Source organism: Microcaecilia unicolor, chromosome 6 (genome assembly GCF_901765095.1).
Source record: "Microcaecilia unicolor chromosome 6, aMicUni1.1, whole genome shotgun sequence".
NCBI classification, from domain to species: domain Eukaryota; kingdom Metazoa; phylum Chordata; class Amphibia; order Gymnophiona; family Siphonopidae; genus Microcaecilia; species Microcaecilia unicolor.
The window spans coordinates 277,608,465-277,621,315 of NC_044036.1; the positions used below are offsets into that span (position 1 = coordinate 277,608,465).

General features: G+C 40.2%; 1 protein-coding gene across 1 annotated transcript in view; it reads right to left on the reverse strand.

Annotated features, from left to right (window-relative positions):
* Window positions 1-255: 255 nt before the first annotated feature.
* DAB2IP (DAB2 interacting protein) overlaps window positions 256-12,851 on the reverse strand; it is a 527,970-nt gene continuing 515,374 nt past the window's right edge. The window contains 1 exon segment of the mRNA XM_030207557.1: window positions 256-4,911. Coding sequence (XP_030063417.1) covers window positions 4,744-4,911 — 168 coding nt within the window. The 3' untranslated portion in view covers window positions 256-4,743.

Here is a 12,851-nt window from a genome sequence, read left to right on the forward strand (position 1 = left end):
TCCAGGAGCCCTCCTGTGATTCAACGCCTTTGTTGGTGGCTCTATGTACTGTCTTTGTATCCTGTTTTCCAGAGGCCTTATCTTTGAGTGGTTCTTAGGGATGGATATGTTGATTGCTGACCATGCTCCTGATTTGAGTGTTTTCTTCCTTGCTTGAGGACGGATACTGAGGAACTGAGCTGTAGTGGTGCTCAGTTCTGTATTCTCTATCTCCACCTGCTGGTTGATGGACATAACTACCCACTTGTCCTGGAATAGTGTGAAGAACTAATGGAAAGAAAATTATCAGGTAAGACCTAATTTCTCCTTTGTGGATATTTCATGTGAATGTTTATAGCAAAAATATTGTAGCTTTCTTCTGGGTACAGGTAGCTGAGGAGTGCATTGCTCTATTTTGTGCATGATAATCTTAAGAATTTCTTTGTTGGTACTTTGGCCTTGCTACACTTAGATGTGTCTTTTGAACATGGACTACAAAAATAAAAAAACATTATTTTAAAATCAGAAATTAAGGAGCCTGTTTAACAAAGGCGCGGTAGGGCTACCACATGGGTAACATGCACCAAATCGGCCCTACCGCCTGGGTAAAGTGGTAGTACTGATGTTGGCACCTGCAGTTTCCTGTGGTAGAAAATTATTTTCTACCGTGCGGGGTGTTCCCAGCAGTAATCGGCAGCATGGCCACTTTGCTGCGGGCTGTCCAATCACCACAGGGTTAAGCACATGAGTCCTTACAGTCAAGGTAAACGGCCAGGCGCTAATTTTGGACTTGGCGCGTGGCCATTATTGCCAAAAATAGAAATTTGGCTTTTTGGCAGACACATTATGACGTGGCCTATAGTGTACGGGAAATTACCCGCTAAAAGTAGCGCAGGCCAGTTTTTAGCATACCTTTGTAAAAGGGCCCCTAAGTGCTTCCAAAATATGGGTAAAATATTGGTTGATCTCATATGGAAGCAAAAATATTTTTGAGATGTTGAGACCAGAAGTGGTGTTCCGAAAACTTCACTAAAATAGTACCAATAGTGACCTGCATAATTGGAAAGTCTTCCTGCCTTTTTAGCTTCCCTTTATATTATGAAAACAAAAACAAAATTAAGAGAGCTCAATTAACAAAAAAGCTATTCCAGTTTCCTTGAAATAAACCTCTAAAATAAAATCCTGCTTCCCAGTACTTTGTGCATTCCCACTGATTTAGTCTCTTCAAGTTATGAAGGAAAAGACGAGAGAATTTGCTAATTGTTGTCAGAAATCAGGTCCATAAAATTTACCAAAGAATTCTAGAAAATAATTCCACCTTTTCCATGGTGTCAGCTACTACCTGACCGCTACATGATCCATGGGTTTCTGCTTTCACCCCCACACTTTCACTTTCTGTTAAATGATTTGAATGCGTTTCATTGGAAGGAAGACTTGCTAACATCACTGTAAATGGGGTCAAAAGTAAGAATTAGTGGCAAAACTAGAAATTTACAAACAAAAGCTACAAGCAAACAATGATGACTCAATTATCCTTTCTGTTAGGTTTATGCTTGTAGGAAGGAGCATATGGTTGATAGGCAGGTCAATACATCATTGACAGTATTCTCATTTATTGATAGAATCTTCAATAGATTTGAGGATGGACAGTGCTTGCACTAACCAGAAGTCAGTATTCCAATCATTTTGACATATTTTACACACAAATCCTGTGAGCTACTGTTGAGTAAGATGAATGCTCTGTTCATCTCACACATCTCTGAATTCATTTTGAGGAACTGGCAGACGTTTATGTCCAATGTGAACGAATGTCCACAAGACAATTAAAAACTGAAAAAGTCTTTTGGGCCCAACAAGCCTGCCCTGGAATACACAATACAAATTTTTTTTTTTTTTTTAGTCCACTCTTGGCCTGAGCCTGCCAAGCCTGAACATTCATCCCGGGAAAACTACCTTAAAAACCCAAAGGCAAGTAGTAGAAAGAGGCAGCATGGCCCCTTCAGCTGAGCAATACCAATCTGAACATGCTGACCTGGTGCAACCAGACAGAAAAGAATAATCCTGGCTTATGCCTGTACAAGGGAATTTTTCGATGGTTGCTGTTCCTGCTGTTGGATACTCGTTTTACTGATCAGAGTTTATATTCTTCATAGCCTTTAACTCCAATGCAGTGTGCATCCCAAATTTAAAGAGGGCAGAATCCCAGAAAATGAGCTGTTTTTTTTTTCTAATGCATACTGTGAAAGAAAAGAAATAGAATTACTGATCTTTGGGTTTTATTTTTCCTTTTTTGAATGTTTAGCAGTTAAATCTTTGTACACAGAATACACCTTTGTCAGACATAAAATAAGACACCTTTGATCATAGCTGGGGTGCTTATTTGAACAAATTCCAGGAATGCACCAGGGACTCCATATGTTACCTAGATTGATGGCTTTGGCATTTTAATTCTACATGATCTGATTGAAAGGAAAAAGAAATAAGAGAGCAATGGGGTTGGGGAAAAATATAGTAAAACAGGAGAGGAACACTGGTCTGAAAACCCATAAACATTTCAAATTGCAACAAAAAAGGGAAGGGGGTATAGGAATTCCAAAGATAATTATGTCAAAGTCTATCTCAGAGCACTCATGACAGCAGGTTTTTTTTTAATGGGACAGTTCTAACTAATAAAGCACAGGAAGTAGAATGTTATCAGTTTCTAGTGCTCTATATAATGGCTGCTGCCATGAATCACTTTGAAGCAGACTCGGACATGAATATCTCTGGACGCTCTGTCACCTAGAGATAAGCGCTGTAACTCATTCTAAAAGAGCTTGGCATGGTTTTGACACAAAAGAAAGCAAAGCCAGCACAGGGCATGTTTCAGAGCACCACACTGCTCAGGAAGACAATATTAAATTCCAGTTAAAAAAAAAAAAATCTTGTCTTTACATTTAGCCAGTTACTGATCACCAGTAATTTCCTCACAAAAAGGTTCTCGTATACTGACTCCTCACCAACCAGATACTAACTTCAATCTGCCTCTGAACTGGAGTTTTGATGGATGTTCTACCACTTTGTTGATAAAGAGAAAATCTAAATGAGGGATTTTCAACCCGGTCCTCGGGACACACCCAAGCCAGTCAGGATTTTTCAGGATATCCCTGACTGGCTGGGTGTGCCTTCAGGACTGGCCTTCAGGACTGGGCTGAAAACCATAAGGATGCTGCAGCCAGGCTGTGCTTTGAAAATCTTTTTTTTTTCTTTTGCTGTGCAATAATGCAGAAGGCATCTAATAAACACATATGCTCCTGTGTGCAACCTGTCCACCTTATGCAAAACCTGTAGTTATTTAAAAAATGATTTTTCCTTAATAAAACTTTTTAAAAAAATCCGCCTTTAAGTTACTTTGGTCAGCGCTACAACTACTGTTCCATTAAAGCAGTCAACAGGTCTTGCCAAAGCAGACCACCAGTTTCTGATTCACAGATTGTCAAGAAACTCTGATGAAAGTTTTATAATATTGGAAATAAAGAGTGCCAAATGCAATGTTAGATACTGATCTACAGTCTATGGAATAAGAGAGTGCATGCCTTTAGGTGATGCATATAAACGTGTCCTAATAAATAAATACATCGTATAGAAAATATTTCTTTAGAATAAGCAAAATTCTATATTGATTAGACATATAAATGACACTAGAGCTTTTGTTTCTGTGAAGTCCTAATCTGGTTATTACAATGCAGCACAACAGAGGAAACACTTAAGTTTCTGTTCCAGACCCACTGTCTCCTATAATTTTTATTTCAAGGAATGTTACGCGTGTGCATGGGACAAAATCTTCCTTGCTATTATATCATTTTGGCAGATTTGTTGTATCTTTCATTTGTTACACTTTAATGTGGGCTAAAACACACGATATGGTTAATTTTTTAGTTCTCTGTCATTTTGGATAGAAAATGAAAGAGAAAGCTATTGGTAGTATTTTCATACTTAAAAAAAATGGCAGCACATCTGCAATGAATATTTATTCTTCTGTCTGAACTCTGCTCTACTGACTCATTGTTGCCCTTTGATAGTGCCTGAAAGAAAGCTTTTCTTAATGATAGAAAGTTCCTAGCACAGAAAAACTTTAAAGGATTTTCCCACCAAAAAGTGGGTGTTCTACAGGCCTCAGGGAAGCAGTTAAGAGGGGAAATTTTAACAGCCACAGGTTTCCACTCACGACTTACAAATTGGATGATTATCTCTGATTCCTTTTCATCCCAAACTCATTTTTATCTGCACATTTTAAAGTAATTAATGCTTTATAACATACTTATTTGTCAGTTTCGCGATACTCTGCCTAGTGCTTTGTTTCTGTTCACGCTTTATTTTTACTAATTAGGATTTTTAACGATTGTTATAACTTCTTGTGAGAATTAAAAAAAAAAAGCTCTGGAACAGTCTGAGAAGTAAAAAGTTATTTGTTTAAACATTAATAAAAGCTGAAAAATCCACCAGCAAAGACAAAAACTTTCAATACAAATACAGGATCTGATTCCACTTATTTTCATACAGCTTGGTCTTGGGCCACAACCCCCATAGAACATTGGTTTTAGCTTCTGGCGGTACTCTCTCCCACAACACATAAGTCAAGTGTGCGGTCTCTAGTAACAGGCCGACTTTCTTGGGGGTAGGAGGAGAAGGAGAGGCGGACGAGGCCTTTTCTTTGAAGTGCTGCTGTTTCTGACTGAAACGTCAGTACTCGAGGGCTCCTTTTTTTTCTGCTGTTTCCATTTGTTAACAATTACTGCTGTTTCTGAATTCTCCATTCTCTGTAATTTGCAATTTTGTTGGGTTTGTGGGGGAGATTCCATTACGTGCCTGCGTGCTGTACCTCTCTTTCAGCTGAGTAAGGGCACTCATTAGTCGTGCATTGGCAGCATCCAGTGAGGCAATGCGCTTCTCCTGCAAAGAGACAATAACAGGATTTTTATTGTGTATGAGACCATATATCTGTCCACTACAATAGATAAAGCTTGAGGGTTTGCACCTTATTTCAGGTGTGGGGAATTCTTTCCCCATTTACCTTCCATAAGCCACAAGACACATCTAGCGATGTCCACAAATTAATATGCGGTTTGTAGTATATGACAATACTTGAGTGTGGATAATGATTACATATCCTCCACCACATATAAGTCCTGTTTTTTAATTTAGCAACTGCAATTTTTACGTAGTACTTCCAGTGTGGTATAAAACATCAGTAATGAAAACAGTCTGTCATGTCACGGACAGATGCGATTGAAGGGTGAACTTTGAGATTGTCAGGCTGTAACTTTAATATTGATAAATAGAGAAGGCAGCACTGAATGGACTGTATTCTTGCATTGCTGTTTGAAAGGAAATCAACCATATTTTAAGACAGAATGGCTTGTTTGCCCCTGAAAGAACTCTGTGATTGAAAGGTGAAACATGGCAATATTTTGATTCTCTGTATGTCTTGAAATTGGTTGATTTTATTTGTTTTTAAATGCTGCACATCACTCAGAGAAGCACAAATTGATTTGGCATAAAAGATGTCAAAGGAAAGACAGAAAAACATTGTGGTGCCCAGCTGCACCATTACTGAAAGAAATGCAATGTTGCTTACCTCCTGCTTTTTCGCAGGCAAAGCAGACACCCAGAATGTGTTAAAATAGGCCTAACCACAAATCATCAAATACAGCCTCATATCTTAACTGCAGTCTGAATTTATTGCTACACACGCAAGATTCTGGTGTGGGGACAATCCATTGTGCTGATATGTACATTGTACTGAATTATGACAGAAAGGAACGCAGTCTGCCACAAGAGAAACTGAAGACAATGTTAATATTGCATTCCCTTGTGATGTACTATCATTTTAATGTTACCCCTCTGTTTTGTCTTCTTACATTGGACTGAATTAGCCATTGTACACTCTCCGTAAATTAATGATTTCAGCCTTGTGTGCCCTCTTTAATATGTTGTGTACACCTTTCCTCTGTTTTGCCCATTCTGCCAGAGCTTGGCTGTTTGTTTCTAATGTAGCCCCAGATTATGCTCTGCTTTTCTCAGTCTCTTTTTTTTTTCCTCCTATAGCAAACTAGCTAATTTGCCACCAGAATCACTTCATCATGTATTGACAAACGGTCACCTTTTCATTGTGCTAAATGTTTTTATTTTCTATGTACACTTGTACTGGCCTTTAAAAATAGTGTGAATCTTGCCCACACTTTGCATGGCTGTGTAACTAGCACTGCTCTCCCTTGCATAAATTTAAAGCCTTTACTGCCCCCCCCCCCCCCCAAGTAAAGGAGGACAGCTGAGTGCGTTTTGGAAAGCTGAGAACTGGATTTCCTACAATTTAGATTCCTTTTTACAGCTCTTACTCACTGCACAGGTTACTACTTAAACCTTCTTGCAACTAAGGATCTCTCTTTCTATCCTGGGTCATTCTTAAAAGTTTCACTGCCTTAGATCAATCACTGTTTGGTTACTCTAGGCTATCACTCATCTACTTTTTCTCCTGTACTCTTTCATAGGTTCTACTCACTAGATAGAGATCTTTTTTTTTTTCTACTCACTGCCTCAGTTCTATCCCTTTTTCTTCTCTTCCTCTAGATGACAAGGTCACTGCTTTTAATTCCTAACAGTCAGTTTGGCCAGAAAGAGAAGATTCACAATTCGATCACTCACTATCTTCTAGCACTCATATCTCAAGGACATTGAAAAGGTCATTTTGGGCTGCTGCAGATGATTAGATCTCAAACAATTTTTAGATGAAAAGGCTTTACAGACTCCTCCATGCCCTTATTCTCACTTGACTCAATTACTGTAACTCTTTACTTGTAAGCCAGCCTCTTAATTAGACGCCCAATGCTGATTTTCAGTGCTTAGCACCTATAACTTAGGAGAGCTAACTGTAGGCCTCATTTTAGACACCACAGTGTAAGGCAGGTAAAATTAAAATTAATCATTTACATTCAGAAAAAATGTAGATGCCTTTGCTTTCTGATTTAGCGGCTAACTTGGGAGACTCTATTGGCTTTGTGAACCTGAAAAACCTGACCTGCCTCTATGGCTCTTGATGATCATACTTTGCATCCCCTAGTACACTCATCATATACCAGGCATCAAACAGTAGAAAAAAGCAGAACCTCTCGCAGATGGTGTCCAGAAAAGATCTTTATTAACATCAGCCTTCAATAAAAACAAAGGGGACCCGACACGACTTGTGTTTCGGTCCTACCGGCCTGCATCAGGGGTCTAAAATATTACAGACAAATAAATAAATAATAAAAACTAAATACATAATTAACTCCAAGAATGAAGTATAAAAATACATATCTAGGAATCTACCATCTCATTGCTATAAACTGCTATGTGGAGAGTGATGAGGAAAACGTAGATGTGCCTAACCAATACTTCTGTTCTGATGGAAGAAAATCCTGGAGTAGGACCTTGGTTGATTGATAAAGGTACACATGAAAATGAAGTTGATATAAGTGTTTATGAACAACTTGAAAAACTGAAAGTGGATAAAGCCATGGGGCCAGAGGAGGTCCATCCGAGAATCTTGAGAGACTTCAGAGAGGTTCTGGAACGTCCTCTTAAAAAGATTTGTTTAATAAATCCTTGGAGATGTGGTCCCTTTTCACAAAGTGGATTCAGAGAAGAAGTGAAAAACTATAGGCCATTAAGCCTTACTTCAGTGGTTGGAAAGATAATGGAGGTGCTGCTCAAGGAAAGGATAGTGAGTTTCCTGGAATCCAACAGGTTACGAGATCCAAGGCAACATGGTTTCACCAAAGGAAAATTGTGCCTCATAGGAGGCTCATAAATAAACTCAGCAGTTTAAAGTTGGGACATAAAGTGGTGAACTGAATTGGGAACTGGTTGACTGACAGATGACAGAGGGTGGTGGTAAATGGAGTCTTCTCAGAGGATAGAAGTGTAAGTAGTTGAGTGCCTCAGGGATCGGTACCAGGTCTGATTTTATTCAACATACTTGTGAGTGACACTGCTGAAGGGTTAGAAGGAACAGTTATCCTTTTTTGCGAATGACACCAAGATTTGCAGCAGAGTGGACAATATGAGAAGGGTTCTACAACAATTAGAAGAATGGTTGAATGTTTGGCAAATGCTAGTAGTCTAAGAAATAAGACGGGAGCGTTGGAATATATTGCACTAAATGAAAAATTGGACATAATAGGCATTACTGAGACCTGGTGGAAGGAGGATAACCAGTGGGACACTGTCATACCGGGGTACAAAGTATATCGTAGTGATAGGCTGGACTGGACTGGTGGAGTGGTAGCATTATATATTAACGAGAGCCTTGACTCAGATAGATTACAAATTCAGCAGGACAGAAATCACACCTTTGAATCATTGTTGGTTGAAATTCCATCTATAAAAGGGAAAAGGATGGTGATAGGAGTGTACTACCGTCCACCTCGCCAGGATGAGCAGGTAGACGCAAAAATGATAAAAGAAATCAGAGACGCAAACAAAATGGGCAATGCGATAATAATGGGTGACTTCAATTACCCAAATATAGACTGGGTAAATGTAACATTGGGACACACTAGAGAGGTACAATTCCTTGATGAAATCAAGGACAGCTTTATGGAGCAGCTGGTGCAGGAGCCGACGAGAGAAGGAAAAATTCTACACTTGGTCCTTAGTGGAGCACATGATCTAGTGAGGGACGTTATGGTACTGGGGCCGCTTGATAACAGTGATCATAATATGATCACTTTTGATATCAACCTTGAAGTAACTATACATAGGAAGTCGAATACGTTAGTGTTTAACTTTAAAAATGGAGACTATGATAGAATGGGAAGAACGGTAAAAAAAAAACTTAGAGGGGCAACTGAGAGGGTAAAAACTGTACAACAGGCGTGGATGCTGTTCAAAAGTACCATCCTAGAGGTCCAGGCCAAATATATTCCATGAATTACAAAAGAAAGACGGAAGTCCAAAAGACAGCCAGCGTGGTTGAAAAGTGAGGTGAAGGAAGCTATTAGGGCTAAAAGGAACGCCTTCAGAAAATGGAAGAAGGAACCATCTGGCAATAACAAGTATAAAATGTTTGTACATTTGGATAGCTTGCACGGTGCCCTTGACCTGGATTGGCTGCTGTTGGGGACAGGATGCTGGGCTCGATGGACCTTTGGTCTTTTCCCAGTATGGCATTACTTATGTACTTATTTAATGCGAAGAAGAGCAAAGTAATGCACTTGGGGTGTAGAAATCCAAAGGAGCAGTATGTGCTAGGGGATGAGAGACTGACATGCACCCATCATGAGAGAGACCTTGGGGTGACAGTGTCTGAGGCTCTCAAGATGGTGAAACAATGTGACAAGGAAGGGGCTGTTGCCCGAACAATGCTAGGTTGTATAGAGAGAGGTGTAACCAGCAGAAGAAAGGAGGTGTTGATGCTCCTGTACAAGTCATTCATGAGGCCCCACTTGGAGTACTATGTCCAATTTTAGAGGCTGAATCTCTTAAAGGACATAAAAATACTTGAGGCAGTTCAGAGGAAGGCAACAAAATAGTACAGTGTTTGTCCCGTAAGATGTATGAGAAAAGACTGTAGGATATTAATATTTATACACTAGAGAAAAGGAGAGAGAGGTGATATGATATGATACAGACATTTAAGTACTTGAAAGGTATTAATATTCAAACAAACCTCTTCCAGAAACGTAGTGGTGGTAGAACTAGAAAACATAAATGGAGGTTGCAGGGAGATAGACTTAGAAATAACACCAGAAAATACTTTTTCAAAGAGAGGGTAGTGGACACCTGGAATGCCCTTCCAGAAGAAGTGGTAGAGTAAAAAATGGTAATCAAATTCAAAAATACGTGAGATAGACACAGGGGGTACCTAAGTAGAAAGAGAATGGAAACACAACATGGCTGTTGAGGTGTTATCTTGGGCAAGAGCTGTGGTAACTGAAGCTGATGCTGGACAGACTTCTATGGTCTGTATCTTGTAAATGGCAACAGACTGAAAGAAGATTTGGCAGCTCCAGCACTGGGGGAACTGAGGCCAGTACCAATGGCAGACAGACTTTTAACATCTGTGTTCTTCACATGGCAAAAAACAGGTGAAGCTTCAGAAACTCCAGTGTTGTAGATCATTTTATTGCTACACTAGTAAAAGAGGCCCGTTTCTGGAGCAAATGAAACAGGCGCTAGCAAGGTTTTCCTCCCCAACACCCCCCTCTTCTCCCTCCCTACCTACCTACCTACCTGCCTGCCGACTCCTTCGTCGTTCTGACGCCATTGCTCCGCCCTCGGTATGTGACGCCATTGCTCCGCCCTCGACATCATCACGTTTGACGCGAGGGCGGGGCCCCGAGACTTGGCAATTTCGGTGGCTTCACCACCACAAACCCTCCGAACCCGTCTTGAAGGAAGTGACATCAGTGGCTTGGCGTCACTGACGTCAGTGTCTTCAGAACGTTGAGGGTGAGTTTTATTATATAGGATATTGTGAGTGAGGGTGTTGTGCAGCTCAGAGGAGAGGGGAAAACATTCTGACTGATAAATTGAATACTGTCAGCAATACTTGTTCGTTATAACCACTTATCATCTCCATCATGTTTGGCTGCCTATATGGTTGGCAAGGTGGAGACTTGACAGCCAGCATTTAAGTATGGGTGAGTGGGGCCCACACAGCGTGGCGGGTGTGGCTATAGCCACTGTGTTGGGCAGACTAGATGGACAATGTGAGTCTTTATCTGCTGTCATTTACTATGCTAAAAACAGCTCACGAAAAATAGGGAAGGGGGGAAGGTCAACAAAAAAAAAAAAAAAAAAAAAGGAAATAACCAGAGGTTGATTGCAACGAGTTTATTTTTTAGCATCTGCAGAGCTCCATACAGGTTTTTCATAAACACACCTTTGTTTCTTGGCTCTGCACTTCCCACTGGCACATTAAAACATTTTTTAAATATTTCATTTAAGAGCATACTATCCACTTTTTTCCATTAGGAGCTTTTTTGCTTCCTCCTGTTTTTTAGTTGTATGTTTAAATCTTGTGGCCCTGTCTATTTTGTGTTTTTCTTTTTGCATTACTGTTTTTGATTTCCATGCTCATTTTGTGCATTCTCTCCCTTTTACACAAAAAAAAGGGGACGTAAAAACCCTCACGATACCGAGAGATGTGAAACAAAAAAAGTGAGGAAAAACCAAATGAGTATACCAAAAACACTTTATTGTATAAAAAACGACCCGACAAGGCCGTGTTTCGGCCCTAAGGTTGCTCAAGACCCCTGAGGCAGGCCTTAGGGCCGAACACGGCCGTGTCGGGTCGTTTTTTATACAATAAAGTGTTTTTGGTATCCTCATTTGGTTTTTCCTCACTTTTTTTTGTTTCACTTCTCTCCCTTTTACACATGGAGAACTTCATATGTTTATTTTTTACCTTTTAATGCACATTTCATGTACTTTGTACATCTTTTGCTGCAGTTGACTTTTGTGGATATTGGATACAGGTCATTTTGGTTATGATTTATTCATTACTAGCTGTCCCGGCTGGCATTGCTCAGCAATAGGTTAGTACTTTGTAACTGAGAAAAGCAAGGTTTGGTTTATTTGTGTGTAATAACACTGTATAAGTATGCTGAGGGGTGAGTGTGGGGGGGGGGGGGTGAGAACGGGTGAGTGTCAATGGGGGTGTGGTGCTGAGGGATGAGTTGAGTGGGGGGGGGGTGCTATTCTGGGGTGTGTGAGAATGGATGAGTGGGGTGTTTTGCCGAGTGCTATATTAGAATGGGTGAGTGAGGGTGTGTGATAATGGCTCAGTGTCACTGGGGTGTTTCACTGAGGGGTGTGTGAGAAAGGGTGACATTGACATTGAGTTTAATACTCCCTTAAATCAGAAAATGTGGAAACTGGATCCCTACCTAGCACTAACTTTTCTGATTAATTTGTTTAGATTGATTTTCTTGATTAGTTGTTTCTTTCAATCTAGCAAGTGCCTGCAATTTAGCTTTCACTGTTTTCCTTCACACAGCCTTCTTTTCAAGGGCATATTGAAATTCAGTTCCCCACCCTTTTCAAGGAGCATTCACCTAACAGGGTAGTGAATTCATGCGCACACACACACTTCCCCAGCCTGACCCCAACACTTTCTCTCTATCCTGTTCCCAGCAGTCTCTGAACCCCCCTTGTACTGAAATTGTTATGGAAGAGGGTATTAGAGAATGAAAGAGGGACAACTGCACAGCTGCTGTCCATGTTTCTCCCCACCAGTCTCTGAGCCCTCACGCTGTCCACTTCCACCGCTCCTTTTTAACCTAATGATGACCCCAGTAGCCAAGTCCTTATCCAATCAAGGCCTTAACCCATTCATATATGCAGACGATGTCACAATATACATCCCATATAAACATGATCTAACAGAAATCACTAAAGAAATCAAACTCAGCTTAAACATCATGAACTCATGGGCGAATGCATTTCAACTAAAAAAACACAGAAAAAACACATTGTCTCATCCTCTCATCCCAATATAACACATAACCAACATAACCCAAATTGCACCCTCCCTATATCAGCCAGCCTGAAAATTCTCGGAGTCACAATTGGCTGAAACCTCACACTAGAGAGCCAAGCGAAAGCTACAACAAAAAAAATGTTCCACTCAATGTGGAAGCTCAAACGAGTGAAACCTTTTTTCCCCAAGGGAAATATTTCGCAACTTGGTTCAATCTACGGTACTAAGTCATCTTGACTACTGCAATGGAATCTATGCGGGATGCAAAGAACAAACCATAAAGAAACTCCAAACTGCTGAAAACACAGCAGCCAGGCTCATATTTGGAAAAACGAGATTTGAAAGCATAAAACCTCTACGAGAAAAACTA